General features: G+C 52.7%; 6 protein-coding genes across 6 annotated transcripts; 1 reads left to right on the top strand and 5 right to left on the bottom strand.

Annotated features, from left to right (window-relative positions):
• Positions 1-100: 100 nt before the first annotated feature.
• APUU_30722A (oxidoreductase, 2OG-Fe(II) oxygenase family) lies at positions 101-1,087 on the top strand (the record flags this gene model as incomplete). The annotated part of the gene is made up of 2 exons (XM_041701847.1): positions 101-408; positions 514-1,087. 2 exons carry the CDS (start codon positions 101-103, stop codon positions 1,085-1,087), a joined length of 882 nt encoding a protein of 293 aa, XP_041554691.1.
• Positions 1,088-1,333: 246 nt separating this feature from the next.
• Positions 1,334-4,580, bottom strand: APUU_30721S (putative C6 transcription factor (Mut3); the record flags this gene model as incomplete). Its single annotated transcript, XM_041701846.1, has 4 exons — positions 1,334-2,711; positions 2,760-3,371; positions 3,426-4,224; positions 4,286-4,580. The coding sequence occupies 4 exons, from the start codon at positions 4,578-4,580 to the stop codon at positions 1,334-1,336; spliced, it is 3,084 nt and encodes a 1,027-aa protein (XP_041554690.1).
• Positions 4,581-6,268: 1,688 nt separating this feature from the next.
• APUU_30720S (uncharacterized protein) lies at positions 6,269-7,377 on the bottom strand (the record flags this gene model as incomplete). Its single annotated transcript, XM_041701845.1, has 4 exons — positions 6,269-6,921; positions 6,974-6,998; positions 7,059-7,162; positions 7,212-7,377. 4 exons carry the CDS (start codon positions 7,375-7,377, stop codon positions 6,269-6,271), a joined length of 948 nt encoding a protein of 315 aa, XP_041554689.1.
• A 472-nt stretch (positions 7,378-7,849) lies between these two features.
• On the bottom strand, positions 7,850-8,668 carry APUU_30719S (putative transcription regulator PAB1642; the record flags this gene model as incomplete). The annotated part of the gene is made up of 1 exon (XM_041701844.1): positions 7,850-8,668. One exon carries the CDS (start codon positions 8,666-8,668, stop codon positions 7,850-7,852), a length of 819 nt encoding a protein of 272 aa, XP_041554688.1.
• A 574-nt stretch (positions 8,669-9,242) lies between these two features.
• On the bottom strand, positions 9,243-11,555 carry FKH2 (putative forkhead transcription factor Fkh1/2; the record flags this gene model as incomplete). Its single annotated transcript, XM_041701843.1, has 3 exons — positions 9,243-9,318; positions 9,376-11,309; positions 11,442-11,555. The coding sequence occupies 3 exons, from the start codon at positions 11,553-11,555 to the stop codon at positions 9,243-9,245; spliced, it is 2,124 nt and encodes a 707-aa protein (XP_041554687.1).
• Positions 11,556-13,015: 1,460 nt separating this feature from the next.
• pacC (putative C2H2 transcription factor PacC) lies at positions 13,016-15,118 on the bottom strand (the record flags this gene model as incomplete). Its single annotated transcript, XM_041701842.1, has 3 exons — positions 13,016-14,397; positions 14,452-14,737; positions 14,822-15,118. 3 exons carry the CDS (start codon positions 15,116-15,118, stop codon positions 13,016-13,018), a joined length of 1,965 nt encoding a protein of 654 aa, XP_041554686.1.
• Positions 15,119-16,094: the final 976 nt, after the last annotated feature.

Here is a 16,094-nt window from a genome sequence, read left to right as displayed (position 1 = left end):
CTGCAACTCCAATCATATGCCGCCCTCACTCGGTAGATACACCGTGTAACCATACCATACCTATATAAAACTACCGGAGCCGCCGGCGCCCCGGGGAATTATGCTAAATTTCAGCCTCTCCTCCCTCTTCTACCTCATCCCGCTGTACTTCCTCGTTATCTCGCCGCTCCTGCGACAGCTCTTCCCAGCCGATGGGACTTACTATGGATCGTATGATGAGGAAGATGTCGATGAGGATACCTCGCTCAATCTGAACCACGACATACTGAGTATCGAAGATGGGACGCCATTTACTTGCGACTCTGGGTCCGATGCCTACCGCGTGCATATCCTCTCCCAAGCCCCGCTGGTTATATACATCGAGGGATTCCTCTCGGGAGACGAGGCGGACCATCTGGTGAATGTTAGGTATGCGCCACAGCCGTCCCCTGCCTCCTTAATACGGATACCCAACCAATCATTCATTCTTTTGACTCGACCTGTGCTATAAACTAACCATGTTAATAAACGCAGCGTCCCCAATTATACCCCGTCAACCCTCTACTCCTCCTCCGAAGACGCCCACTCCCCCAAAACCGACATGACGAAGCGTCTCTCCGACCGCGCTCTCCTTCCCCGCGACAATATAGTCCGGTGCATCGAGCACCGCGCGCGCGCGTTCCAGGGCTGGAAGCCGCACCTCTACATCGAGCGCATGTGGGCGCAGCGATACAACGTGACAGGCCACTACGTGCACCACTACGACTGGGCGGGCACGGCGCGCGGGCGCGGCGGAGACAGAATAAGCACGTTTATGGTGTATCTCGCCGCTGGATGTAAAGGTGGGGGGACGAATTTCCCGCGGCTGCGCAAGCCGAAGGATCCCAAGTGGTGTAAGTTTTTGGATTGTGAGGATGAGACGGCGAAGAGGGAAGGCGGGATTACGTTTCGGCCGATTAAGGGCAATGCGGTGTTTTGGGAGAACGTGAGGCCCGATGGGAGTGGATGGCCGGAGACGTGGCATGCGGCGTTTCCGGTTGAGGAGGGGGAAAAGGTTGGGTTGAATATTTGGAGTTGGTATCAGCCGCCGAAGGGGAGGTGGAGGTGATTGGTCTACTCTATATATCTGGATTGGTTTGCTTGTATATAGAAGGGTGTACATTTTGGATTTTTAGGTTGAATGTTGGATTATGCAGAATAAAGATAGATGTAATATAGATAGGTATAGTTTTATTTTGGTATAATTCCCACAACGCCGCCTGATATCATTAATGCATACACGTCATTCATTATATAAAAATGGTCTTTTTTCTTTTCGTAGTCGTGACATGTATTAAGTTGACAATTCACCCATCTACCCAATGTTCATCCATTGAGTCCAATCATCACTAGGGAACCCGTTCTTGATATCGGGGTTGCCAAATATATCATCCAAGGGAAGATCAAGACCAACATTAAAAGCGTTATCGTCGGTTCCCATGCCAAAACCCTGCTCGTTCCCGGTGGGCATCTGCTGCATTGTCGCATCGGGGACAAAGTTCTGCGGCTGGTCGATACCGGATCCGTACCCCTGCCAGACGAAGTTCTGGTTCGGGATCGACACGAGATCTGGGCTGTTCACGGCCTCGCCCGTTGTGGATCCGTGCGAAACTGGTGACTGCATCCGAGAATTTGATAGCCGGCCTGAGAGTGCGGCGCCCATGCTGGACTGGGGTTGCCCACCCTGGAACAGAGGGAGGCCGCCAAGGGGGTCAAGGCCTCTGCTGACATTCGGCGCGCCGATGTTTTGATCTATCATGGTCGACATTGCGGATGAGAAGGGCGCTGTAGTGCCCGTTCCGTCCATTCGGAAGTGACCATCCTCCAACGTCGACATGGGTTGTTTCGGATAAGCGAATGGGTCATCCGACGGGAACATGATGTTCATGAGATCGGGGAAAGCAGCGGCGTTGTTCGGGAATTGTTGATTGAATTGTCCCGTGGTGGTATCCCGTATCGGCAACGTCTGAGGTATCATCGACGGTGTACTAGCCGAAGGTGGCGTAGTCTCCGATGGTGTTGTAGCGACACTTGCGGGATGTTCAGTAGGCTGGGCCCATGATCGGCGGTTAGCGCGTGATTTCCGCGCTGGCGATCGAGGAGGCTGGTTATCATCTAAGCTCTTGGGTGTCTGGCTAACGTCCGGTTTGGTTGGGCGCGTGAGAAGTTGGTTCGGGAACGTGCTCGCTCGCTGCGGAGGTCCCACGTCTGGCGCAGGTTGATTTGAGGGCGCTGGCCTCTTCAAATTGACTTGTGTCTTCGAGCTCTGTCGGTTTTTAAGCATCTCAGGAAGATTCTTGAAGAGACTGATGAGACTCTGCGAGCAGCGATCGGCTGCAAGACTCTTCTTTGCTAGGCCAGCGAGTGTGTTTTTACCTTCCATGGCGTCCTTGAGGACCCCATCCTTTGCCGTCGGTGAGTCGGGGTTTTCGAGTACAAAGAAAAGAAGTGACAGAATGGCAAAGTATGTGGTGTACATGGTAAACCAGAAAGACCCATTGAGGAGTCCCTTTTTATGCATCCCAGTGGTGATATGAACAATATTTCGGGAAACGCTGACACATGCAGCGGCACAGGCGTACGATCGTCGGTCCACACCTCGGGCTTGTGAGCCACTGGAAACATAGTGAAGGAATGGTCGGTACATAACCATCTGTGCATGGGCATAGCTGATACGTAAAAGTTGACGGATTCTAACCCAGTCAGTACATCATAACTTGTCGCGAGCGGGTGGATCTTACCTTTCTATCTGCGGAGCAACTTCCGTGCCCGGCCGTAGCGCCGCAGGAAGTTCTTCCATCCAAGTTTGAAGATCGCGCTCAATCTCCCGAATTTTAGAGTGGCTCACGACATAGCGCTGATCTGACTTGGACCGATGCTGGGCAGTCTTAAGAGGGTAAATGTATTTGACGATCTTGAGAACAATAATCGACAGTCGAGTGTGCGCGTTAGCCCCAACCATGGCATGTATCCGACCTTCTGGCGTCGGCAAAATCCCGTTCTCAGTGATAAACTCGCCGTCGATCGGAAGGGGATATTCTTGGTCGATGTCGTCATCGCTCAACATCTGCGGGAGACCCAGCAGGGTGCTCACATAGACATCCATTTTCCGGATAACCCAGAAAATGCGACGGCGCAATTCCCGCTCGACGGGATTGAAATTCGTAGTCACCGAGCGATGCAGACCAAGTCGGAGAGAGGAGCGCAAAGCAATTCCGACATACGAATAGCAAGTGCTCAGCTTCGCAGATGACTGCAGGAAGAGAACCATGAAACAGATCGCTTGCAGAGATGAGAGATCACGGCAATCAGTAATCTCAAGCAGCTGTCGTCCTGCTTTGAAGTATTTAAATCTGTTTCTTAATTAGCTAAAAATGGGTCATAATAATCAAGATAGCTATACATACCCTTGACCGATCGCACTTTCATATCCCGAGACATCGAGGGTTCCAGCCCCATCATCGGAAAACAAGCAGCCGACGGACATGGCGATATAAAGCAGCGGCAAGAATGAATTTTCTTCGTTCGTAAATTGCTCCGGAGGTGTGTCGTAAATTCGATCGAACATGGCATAAAAGGATGGCTCGTGCACGAACCGAATCAGCGCACAGCCATCGTCAAGGGCATTGTGACACAAACGTCGTGCAACGTCCCGGGGCGGCAAATCGTGCGTCGGGGGCAAGGATGCCTCTTGTGGTGATTCAGACGTGGACTTGGGGCTCTCGAGAAAATGCTGCAGGGCGGGCCGTGTGCGCAGATGGAGGTCGCCATTGCCTGGCTGGGGAACTCCAAGCTGTTTCCGCAGGCGGCGGAGGAAGATTATACCAGATGTATGGCCGTGGTAATCCCAATGACCCTGGTCATCGAGATCGAGACACCCAGATTTGTCGACCATTGATTCTAATAAAGACTCGTCGCCCCCTGCTTCGTCCGGGCCGGTAGCGTCCGCGGAGCCATTCGTGTCAGACTGCTGCGCAGGTGGTGGTTGTGGCTGTGGCTGCGCTGGTTGCTCTTGGAGCTTTTCTCGTCTAATCGCTGACAGGAGCTGCTCCGTCGCATGGACATCGAATTGCGGATCGTCGAGATTCAGATCAGGGACAACAACGCGGAGGAGAGCTTCTGCTTTGTGCAAACGATTTTCCAGGGCTTCGACGTATTGTGGTGCGGGGTTGCGGCGGCGATTGGAGGGTTGATCGTAGGTGCATTCTGAAAGTGCGGACAAAGATTAGTCGTATTCACCTAGCTTGAATGGGAGTGAAATACTCACCATAACTATAGACAGTACAATGGGTGCAAGGCTGCTTCCCATCGCATTTGATTTTCTTGCGCCGACACTCATCGCAAGCACGGGTTACCCGACGCCTCTTTTGCATGGGAAGCGGGGTCTTCATCTGCTTGGCGTCGGGCGCAGCATGGTCGTCGGCTGAAAAGTCCTGGCCAAAATTGTTCGACGGCGTGCCAGAGAAGTCGAACTCGTCGGGGAGATAGGAAGCGGAGTCTGGTGTGGGATCATCCTCGCCCGCATTCTCCGCGGGGAGGAAAGACGCAGATGCACTCGACATGGGGGCTTTACTCGGACGGCGACATACAACAATGCTGGCCGAGAGAAAGGTGTGACGGTGTGAAAGTGGAAAGGCGAGAGAGAGTTTGAAGTAATAGGGGGAGGACAAAAAAGTCGCGCAGCGCTATCGCACCTCCACGAGGAGTGGAAACGGGCTCTTACCGAGTCATCGAAGGCACAATGGGCAGAGATGGACCAAAGCCGAAAGAGGAAATTCGCAACTTCTCTCTTTCTAACGTTTCAAAAAGTAGGTCGCTAATTGTAAGACTGTGACGGGGACAACATGTGGTAAGAAGCTTTGTCTGACGCAGGAGGGTTGTCACTTTGATGGAGTAGTGAGTCAAGATCACTCAGCACGGAGTTACGAAGAAAAGGGAATCCGATGCGATCGGCGACAGGGCGTTTCGGATCGGCGACAGAAGTAAGAGCAGATTCGATGCAACTGAACGGTCGCGACCAGGGAAGACTGGGACTTGGGACAGACTGAGGCAGTGGGGAAGCATTGGAGATGATGGAAAAGAAAGAGAGTAATATTGATGAGATAATCCGGCATTATATTTAACTATGATTCACTGGGCAGTATTACTGATTAATGTTCTCAAAAACTTCACTTGAACCGAGAAACTGGAACTGGAACCGGAATCCACTTGTTTCTTCTGGTCTTCTGGTGCTTCTGCTGTCCCACTTGCGGGCCATCTCTCAGCCGCCGTCTCCTCCTATAGACTCCCCGATCACCACCACACCTCATCTCGACTACCATACTCTCGATTCTAATCTTGATCGGTTTTCAGTCTCACATGGCTCCGTCTGGCCGCCTCGGTCAATCCGATGGCTCCAGTGGACGCACTAAAAGGCTTAGTCCTCTTGACGACCCGGTTTCGGCCTCTAGGCCTCGATCAGCTCCAGTGACAGCCTGGCTCTAGCCGCCTGTTGGTCAAACCGTGCATGAAACGATGAAACTCTGATTCATAGGCTCGCAGGCTCGTCGACAACAGTCCAGGGAAAATTCCGTGAGCAGGGCTGTTCCTGGCCAAGTTTCACCTTATCAGATCATGTGATGATGTCATGGTTCAACTGGCCGACTTCTGCACGATCCCTGCAGCTCAGGATGGAGTTATTTGCTGCCATTTGCCGGCCTGTTTGCTTCTCGTGTTCAGGCCAGTATCGGTCGAGAGAAGTCTCCGTCTGTATGCGGGGTCTCTCCACGTTCCGGTGACTGAAGCCGGGGTTTGCTCCCAGGCATCCTGAGCGAGGTCGGCGTAGTATATTATTCCCTAGAGGAGTGAAGGTAGGCAAGGTATGCTTGTTATAAACATTGGCTCATCTCGATCAGAGCGGGGTCTATGCGTTTTGTGGAAGTATAGCAGTCTCTCATATGGATACTCCGGCCATTGACTAAATGTGATAGATCAACCCTCGCTTACTCAAGCTCCAAATGCATCGTGCTTGTCATGATGACGGGCATCCCATGACTTACTGGGTCGCAAGAGAGAGAATGGTTGTTGCTTAGTTTGAATAACGCAATAGCTGGAAATATATCCGACAGTGCAGAACCTAGTATCGCCGGGATGTCCGACACTATATCTCCGAGGGCTATTCTCCGAGGAAGGAGCCAAAGATGAACTAGGAAGGAGCGACTGTCTACCTCAGTAGGTATACCCATGGCAAGCCCATGGGATTTGTATCCCGCTATATATCTTGCATACCCAACAACCCCCGATAAACCTTCTTATGCTGCTCCAACAACACCAATGTCGCGACAGTCTGCGGCCCCAGACGCACAAAACTCGGCACCCACCCTCTAAACACCCACCTCACCCCCTCGGCCCTTGTCATCTCCCCAACAACCCTAACAACCGACCTCTTCCCAGACCCCAGCCCCATAAGCTGCGTCTTGACCACGTCAATCGGACTGCAAACACTCGTCGCTACAAACGCCGCCATCACCGAACTCCCCAGATGCACAACACTGCTGGTCTCTGCCTGCAACCCACTCACCCGCCCAAACAGGTTCTTGAAGTAATCATACGAGGCGAGCTGGCATGCTGTCATAAGCCCGCAACGTATACAATTCGGCAGCATACCCTGCGTGAAGAACAGCGGCCCTTCGGTCTTGTACATCACGCTCCACGCGTGCAGGATGTGTCTGTAGTTTCGCCGCTGGGCAGGTGGTAGCGAGGCGTCGTTTTGCATCCGGATGTTGGCAATGTCGCTTGCATTGCCGGGGATTGCACCTATGAAGCCGGATACTGCGGCGGAGAGGGTTAGAGCTGTGGGAGTTGGTGAGGAAAGGCGCTCTTTGAGCTTTTCGTAGCTGGCGAGCCGGATTGTGCCGTATGTTACTGTTTTCTTGTTAGCATCTATCTTTGCTTCTTCCGATGGGGTCTGACATACACTGGCGCATAAACCCCGCGGAGAACTATGAGGTTTGTTTAGTATGGGGTGACGATAACTACTTGTATGCGAATGCAAGACTTACACCAGCATACAACCCACGCGCCCCCTCATGCCGAATAATGCGGATTGCTGTCCCAAGAGTCCCGCCCTTGCGCTCTGCAGCTTCCATCTGCAATCGTACCTTGACTAGACTGTGTCAGAGAGGACTTAATTACGGAACCGGGCAAAGCCATACTAAGATCAAGCGGATGCGAAATCGCCACGGCCATACATGACGCCGAACCACCAAACCATAACGGATATTGTATTTGTGTTTTCGGCTTTGGCGTCGGTCTTGCGAGGGGTATATTGGGAGTGGGAGCGGGCGGAGGTGTAGAGTGTGTCGGCGGTATTCCGGCCATGGTGTATCTGCGTATCCTCCGGGGTGACTGAAAATAAACTTATGACTGTACACTTTTTAAGGATGCGGGGACCAGTCCTATTATTTCGTTTCTAACTTGCAGAATTCGGGCTTCAGTGAAGTTTACTCCCTCCAACTCCGAGGGTTCGGCTTAGCTATTGGTTATCTGCTTGCGACTCCATATAGCCGACTCGGGTACCTGGCGTCGCAGTCCAGATCTAGCTCCGAGGACATCTTCATCGTCAAATGACGCGAGGTCCGTTTATTGAGTAGCCTTCTCCTAGAGTTTGTTGCATTATGTCATTATCGTAGCTAACTTAGTAGTCAACTAATCTAACTAATTCGTCAAGCTGCTTTTTGAATTTAGGCTGTGTTCCGAACTCAACTCCAATCAATGTGAACATATACATTCTACAGCCTACCCAAACTTTTACCACATACAATCCACAAAATAGAGGGAAAAGAGAGAAAGTCTACTCAACATCAGGCCAAAACCTCTCTTCTAACCAAACAACCTGCCTCCACCACCTCTCACACCTTGCCAACGCATCCTCCCCGTCCTTCCCACCCTGCAACTCCAACGCCCCCAACTCATCAACTACATCCCCAATCTCCTGCACAAACACCCCAAACTCCTCACTCGCCCAATTAGGTATAAACCTCTTCCTCAACGCTCCCCCATCCATATCATCACCCCCACCACCAGCTGGCCCGGGCCCGCCCTGATTCAAGTAAACCGCAGCCCCCCTCCAAGCACGCAAATAACAAACCTCCGTCGCCCATAACACAACCAGCCCCTCCAGCAAACTCGTCCCCGAGCTCCCCGCAGAAACAAACATATCAATATACCCCTGCGTAATCGGCCCAGCCGAGAACTTCCCCTCGTACCCCTCTAACTCAGCCAAGGGCGTTTTCAAATCGAGTTCATATTCCCTAGCCACGTCTTCGAAGAATGCCAGTTCGGTCCGGATGTTCGTTAGTGCGGAGATTAGGATGTCGAGGATTTTTTCTTGGATGGTTTTGTCATTCCCATTCCCATTCCCTTTCCCTTTCCCGTTTGGGTTCGTCTTGGTGTTCGCGGGTGATGGCGTAGTGGGTAGGTGCACCTTCGCGAGTAAAAGCCCGATAAACCGGACGTATGACTGTGCGTATAGTCGGTCTTGCGAGAGCCACTGGCTGAGTAGAGGTTTTGGGATCTGGCCGGACCCTGCGCGGCGCAAGAAGGGGTGTGTTGTTGCGCGGTGCAGGGAGTTGGGGGTTGTTGTTGGGAGGTGGGTTGTTAGGTTTTGCATTGTTGGTGCTTCTGCCTTTGCTTCTGCTTCTGCTGGCGCTTGAAGATGGTTTAGTTGCTGATGAGGTTTGGTAGATTGGTTATGCCGTCGTTGAGGTGAGGGTGAAAATGTGAAGTGGTTTGGCGGGGTGTGGGGTAGTTAGCTATGTTAGCTACTCCGGCAAAGTGGAAATCTAGTACGGAATCTACGGATATACAGATAGATCCACACCAACTGCAGAACAATAAGGGATGGTAAGTAAAATCAACTTCAGTGAGGCCATGCTAAGCTAGCAACTTAAGCTACTGCTGAGTATAAACTATATAGAAAGCAAACAAGCAAGCAACTGCGCCGACCCTCGAACCCCAAACCCCCAAACCAAACCGGAAAATGCTTCGTCCCATCATTGCAAGGTTGATCGTAGTCAGACATACAGAATCAAGTAGTAGATCCTAGTGTGAGAGAAAAGAGCAGAAAAAAAGAGAGAATAAAATCAACAAAAACACACAAAAACACACATGCAAAATCAAATCGTACAAAAGCAGTCTTTAATCCAAGTCAACAGCAGAAGCAGCTATCAGACCCAGGGAGTTGGTCATGTAGTCGCCGCACTTGTCCGCGCTGCTGTGCTACCTATCTGGCGGTGATACGATCCAATCGGTTGGAAGCCCCTGCAATCGCAAGTTAGTTAAAGATTCGGCGGAATCAACGAGATTAAGTGAACATACCGTGCTAGATCGAATCCTGCGTTGTCGTCTTCATCCCCGTCTTCCTCATCCGCGTGTCCTCCGCGCTCGTCCACACCATTGGAACCTGGCCCGTCTTCCCGCCGCGCTGAGAGCGGGCGACCTGACCCGACTCCATTGGACGTCCCCGGCTTGCTAGGGCTGACCAGGTTCGGCGGAGGTGGACTACTACTGGGAAGCGCATCTCCGGGGTCCCCTTTTAACGGGCTCATATCGGCAACTGGGCGGGCAGGTGTGCTCCCAATGTCCGCGAACTTCCAGAACTGCGCGGGCGAGCTCATTGGCATGAATTTGGATGGAACCTGTGCAGTGCTCGGAGGCGGAAGTCGGGGCTGGTGGCGTTGCGGTGCAGGTGTAATCATCGATGACGGGGCATCGTCATAATATGAAGATGAGAGCACAGGGGGAGATCGGGTTGCGTTATCTGATAGCCCATAGGCCCGGCTAAGACCAGTTGCATTTTGTTTCGTAGCGGACCGATTGGGTAACGGAGACGTCGCATCGTAGTCCCTTCGATTCGGTGGCCGAAGCGAAGGCGGCTCTATTGCACCGTTTCGTCCAGCTCGCGAGCCCCGTTCTGGCGTGTAAGCTTCAACCGGCGCCACGGGGAATGAGCTGAAGCTAGGTGAAGAAACGGGCGGCGACTTCTTGCCAGCGGAGAACACGGATTCCATACCACTCGTTGGCGCGCCTCGCGTTGCGGCAGGGTCTTTGGTCGCTGGCGATGATGGTGCTGACGATTGGGCGCCCCCTTTGCGGAGTTGCTTCTTCCAGTATTCCTCACGATACTCCGGTGCAATCTGCCACTTCATACCCTTTCCTGGCTCGTCTGTCCGACGGGGAACCTTTTGGAATGCTTTGTTCAACGACAGATTGTGTCGGATCGAATTTTGCCAGCCGCTTTGCGAGTGTCGATAGAAGGCGTACTTCTCCATTATCCAGTTGTAGATGTTGTTGAGGGTCAACTTCTCCTCCTCGCTCGAGAAGATCGCCTGTGCAATGAGCGTCGCATAGCTATAAGGCGGTTTCAAATCCTTGGCAGCGTCCTTGCTGTAATCGATCTCTTCGGTGCTCTCCATCATCATACCTCGGTTATACAGCGGCGATTGTTTGGCGGTTCGCGCACCGATGGTGTCGGGCGACCGGGGCGGCGGTGTGACTTGACGTTTGAGGAACTGTGGAGCGGGAGCGAGCGAGGGACCTGTTGAATTCGGGATGACATCTTGAGTCTTCTGAGCAGTAGGCGTTTGCTGCGGGTGCGCATGCTGAGGAGCGTCATAAGTCACCGGGTCCTCTTCCCCGTTGGCCATCCGTTGCGCGCGGTCGATGAAGCTAGGGTGAATATTCGCCTTGTCGCCGGGCGTAACAAACATCATCGACGTGTTTGCAATTTCGATAATGTCGCCACATGAAAGAACGGCATCGGTGCCGCGCTTAAGGATCGCCTGGTTCAAACGGACGCCATTCCGGCCATTGACGCGGATATGCCAGGACGCAGTCTCCTCGCCATCATAGAAAATCTCCGCGTGAAGGCGCGACACGAACTTGCTGGGGCCCAGATCTACGTGGACTTCCGGAAGCGCTCGCGCAGCGATTGTGACAGGACTCGATTGCTCATCCAGCTTTTGTTCGCGGTCCGGCTCGCGGCCAATGTTGACATGAAGGGATTTCACGTAGTACGTCCAGTTTCTGCCGGCGATCTTGGCGTATGCGCGGATGCTCTGCTTGCTCTCGGTTTTCGCGTTCGAGTGGTCTCGAAGAACGCGAAGCTCTTCGCGGGCGACTTGGAGATAAGAAATGACTAGGTCGACGAGGTCCTGGTTCTCGGATAATTCACGTTCGGGGGAAGAGCCATCCGCTTCGTCCCCGGACTCGGCCTTGACCCTCGAGAGTTGAGGCGATGTCCGGTGGTCAACCTAGCGCACGCGTCTAGTTAGCAATCATTCAAATAAAAAAAAAAACCGAATAAAAGAATTAAAAAAAAAGTTGCGAGTCGGGAAGAGGGCCGAAAAATGCATGCGTGCAGATCTCTGGGGTCGTATACGCACCTTGCGCTTTTTGTTTGAGGGTCGCGTGGGCGATGAATCCGGAGCCTCTGCGTCCGAGGTTTCTTGGAGTTGAATTTCCTTGCGCCGCGCGCGACGGCGGTTAGATAGAGGCATAATCCAACTTGGTTTCTCGAATGTGCGTTCGCCTGTTTCGCTGGAGTCGGTTATTGTTTATCAACCAGGGTGAGTGTAGATGTAGAAGAACAAATTATTTCGAAGGCGAGTGGTGCGCGTTTATCCGGGTTTAGCGGTGGATAGTCAGACTGGAGGGCCGCGCAGTCAGCGAACGAAAATCCAGACCGGACGACGAGTGATGGCGACAACAAATGATGACCTAAAGAGGCCGAGATGGACGAACTGGACGGCAGAACCAAGGATTCAGCAGGGTTTGCCACCGCGCAAGGCGACGCGAATTGGTGGCTGAGGAATGGGAAAACCAGCCACCGCGGGGAGTTCGGTTGTTTGGGTGGGGTGCAGAACTGTAGGACGGACGCAGGAGGAGAAAAGAACAGAGAAGAGCGATCAGATAAACAGATAAGTACTCCGAAGTCGATGCAGGAAACGTGCTGCCCAAAGAAGTTAAAGGCGGGTGAATAATAAAGCAGGCGAAACTGGAGGCGAAAGAAAGAAAGTGACGTTGTTTCTGTTTCTAACGGTGACCGCTTCCTGTGGAGTTGACTTCACAAGTTCCCTCTGCAGTTGACACTGATCGGCACATGGGCTATCGTCCTGCACTCTGACTTTTGCCCTGTCTTATCGTCTTTATTATAGCCTTAAACAAAACCACCCAGGCTGTTAGTGGAGCGACAAGCGAGAAGGAAACGCTTTGATGGCACGCTGCTCCAAAACTTGATGATGTTTTTCCGGATGCAGGCAGCGACAACACTCGACCACTCCAGACTCGACCTTTCTCTGGTTCTCTGCAAGTAACTCTCAAGAACACGAGGAGATGCAAATAAATAAGCGCATCTTGCCCACTGCTTGTCCATGGATCGATCCTGTCTTGACCTTCTGTTTGCGTCATTCCCGGCTGCGATCCCTGCGACCAAGATCGGGATCGCTGGAAGAGCTGTGGAATGCTTCTACACCCACTTTCTCGACCCTTTTCTTCAAGGGCACCGTAGCATTAATCCACGGCCCACTGGACTAGCCAAATAAACATGGTCGAAAACGGTCTGGGAAGTTCTCAGTCAAAACAGCTCTCGCTCGCCTTGGGTTCACCACCCACTGGCGGTACTAGTAGTACTACTTACTTTGTGCAGCTGGTTGCAGAAAGTCGCTTTATTCCCAAAACAAAACTGTACGGAGTAGACAAGTGATAGTGGATTTAATGAAGATGAGATTCGATTTCACAATCGGGCGGAGAGGATATAATAATAATAGGCACATCAATGGAAGACCCATTGGTAGAAGGCAGAAATTTCAATAATTACAATCGCAACTAAGTAGTAACTCCGATAGAACTCAGCCTAATGGAACCCTCTAACGCCGACAACACATAGGAAACAGAACGAGTGGGCTATTAACATCAAAACATAGATCCAAGTATGAAACAAAGTAAACTTTCAACCTGCTTAGCTAGGCATTTTGGAATCTCCGTCCTCGTCCAATCCCCGCAGCGTTGGGTACAGCACATTATCCCCGTCGCTCTTCATTGGAACGGGGCCCGGTGAGCGAGGAAGGGAGCCAAGTTCTACTCCCTCCATGTCCTCATCCGCCCTCGACTCTGGTGACCGTGAAATATTGCCATTCTCCAGCTCCTCGTTGAACTCGCCCCGCTCCAGGCGGTTGGCAATGTAGTTGCGCAGGTACTCAATGAGTCTGGCCTTCTCAACCCACTCTGACTGGACGTCCGACCGATCGGCCACCTCTGTTGCAGCCTTGGCGGTCCTCGTTACATCATCATCACTTGGCGATCCCGAGTGGAGAGCGGGGTCAATCAGACTGGACGAAATTTGCTTGGGAGTTCGCTCTCCAGACTCTTTGTCATCGCTGGATAGATCCATCTCCGAAGCGGCCCGAGAAGCAGGGCGCGCTCGTTGCAGGGTACCTCCAGTGTACCGACGACGCTCGTCATTGTCGAAAATGCCGCCGAGAGTGGAAGGCGGCGCAGCACCTGACGAGGCCGGATAACCAGCAGTCATGCCCTCAGTTGCCGAGGGAAGACGAGGGTACATGCCGGAGCCGCTCTCATGAGGTGGTGAAACACGGTGAGCAGATGGGAGGGAGATCGGAGATCGGCCCGAGGTGTACGACTGCGCACTCGAGGGAGGCGTCAGTGCAGGCGTGCTAGCAGAAGGAGAGTGTGCGGATGTGTTTGCAATGACAGGGGCGCCAGCCGTGGCTGTCGCATGGGCGGAAGGAAGTTGAGTAGGCGGCGAGTGGGTTGCACGGTAAGCCATCCCACCGTGAACATAATGCGCACCAGGCTGTGCGACACCAGCCGCCGCAACGTTGTCATCGTTCTCATAAATCGTGTCTTGCATTTGTTGCAGGAATTGGTCGATGTTGATCAAATCGCTCTTGGTGCGGACATTGCTCATTGGCGGAAGGTGGTATGGAGGAGCGGGGTGACCGCCACCACCGTATGAACCACCAGCAGCCACTGGAGCGGGCATTGGCTGGTATTCGGGCAAAGGTGCGGTTGTCAATACGGGCAGAGACAGGTTCTGTAGGCTGAGCAGGCGCTGGCCCACAGCAGCGTATGAGTTGGGGTCAAACTGCCGACGCTTAAGGTCGCCGAAGAATTCGTTGAGCGCATCATATCCACGCTTCTTGGACTCATATGAACCGTGACCGGGTTCAGGCCCAGTGTTCAGAGCGTAGTAGACGTTACCGTAAGATGGGTTCGATGGCTGAGGAGGGTGGTGAGCCTGGTAATACTGAGGAGGCGCATGGGCGTATCCCTGGCTGGGAACAGGGTTCATCGTGGGCTCAAAGTAGTGAGGAGCATAGCCTGGTGATTCAATTAGTCTGTAAAGCGTAATATAGATGAGAAAAAGGAACATACCCTTGGCTGCTCCAAACATGATATCAGGGTTGCGCGAGCCAGGCTCTGGTGACCGCACCAGAACCGAGTCGTCGGCATGCGTTTTAACGTGTTTCTTCAAATCCTGAGGGCGCTTGAATGCCTTGCCACAGAAATCACACTTGTGTGGCTTCAGAGGAACGTGGACTCGAATGTGCGAGGTGATATGGTCACGTTTCACGGTGGTAGTCCGACAGCTACCCCATTGGCAAGTCAAGTTGAGGTTGTTTGTGCTCTTTCGGCCAACATGGCGTTCGCAAACGTGTTCCTACGACAAAAGCGAGGTTAGCTGTTTCCGTTTCAATCAATGCAGGCGAACGCGACCGTAGGGACAGGGTAAACTCTGACTTACATATAAAGTCTCTGCGGTCGGGAGCTTCTCCGAACAGCCTTGCCACATGCAGGTGAGTTCCTCAGCTGGACGAGATGCAGAAGAGGCCGATGATGAGGCACCGGCAACAGGAGAGGCGGCATTGCCATTAACTTGAGGGCTGGTCACGGCGGCAGTGGCAGCAGCTGCCGTCGCGGTCACAGATGGAGAAGCGACCGACGATACCTGTGCAGCAGGCTGCTGAATTGGTTGTTCTTGCGGCGTCGGCGCAACCACAGGAGCGGCCACGGTCGAGGCTGCTGTGTCTTGGTCCGACATTGCCAAGAGATTTCTTGTCGTTTCTTGGTGTTGAGCGGAAGGGGATTCAGCACTCTGAATCGAAACCAGGGCGTTTTTGTCGCGAAAACGAATCACAGCTCAGACAGAGGCCGATTTGATGATGGCCAGGAAGCAAGTTCGTGTGTGATCGATCAGACACGGTCGGTCAGTTGTACCAGAGACGCGTGTCTAAACAAATAAGTAACAGGACAGCAAAACGGCTAGTGATGAGAAGAGAAAGGGGGGGTGGGAGAAATGTGGGAAAAGGCCAAGTATAAGACAGAATGACAAGAAATAGGGGAAGGGAGGAAAGTTAGGAAAGTCTTGGGAAAGGGGGGGGGGGGGGAAAGGCTTGGGCAGTGCGGACTGAAAAAGCCGAGCCTTTGCCTAGAAACACAGCCGGGCGGACTTCTTGGGGTCATCCAGCCGGACTTTTGCTTGGCTTTTTGGGCCTTTGCAGAAGCCCAGAGCCACTCCTCGTCGGGCCCGGGCCAAGCGTGCGGGGCAGTGGCGTGGTAGCGCCGAGTAGCGGTACTGTGTGGTACTATGGCGTATCTGACTGGTAATTTTCGCTCCCATCAGTGGTTGTCCAGATGAACGGGATCCATGATGTGAATTGGAAACTGCTTTCTTAGTACCATGTTGCGTCTGCAATAATATTATTGCGGCTATGATAGGATGAACCAATGAGTTTGAGTCAACTCGCTCTATTTCGCCAAGCAATACAAACCACTAGTCTAGCCACGTGATTGTTCATTTCAGTAAAAAAACGCCACAGCGCTTCCACACTGCATGCGCCGGCAGCTCCGGCTGAGAACAGGCACTTTCTTTCGTACAGCACCTATGTATACACCGTACCCGATTCTATTTTAAGCATTGTAACAAATGGGCTGACTCTTGCGGTGTTGGCTGTCTGGCCTTATTATTTATCTATCTGACTCGCGTCTGACACTGACTTGGGTCAATCCTGCGTTTC

This window comes from Aspergillus puulaauensis, chromosome 3 (assembly GCF_016861865.1).
Source record: "Aspergillus puulaauensis MK2 DNA, chromosome 3, nearly complete sequence".
In the NCBI taxonomy this organism is placed as follows: Eukaryota; Fungi; Ascomycota; class Eurotiomycetes; order Eurotiales; family Aspergillaceae; genus Aspergillus; species Aspergillus puulaauensis.
Note: the sequence above shows the minus strand (reverse complement) of the source record. Positions and strands in the feature narration are given on the sequence as shown.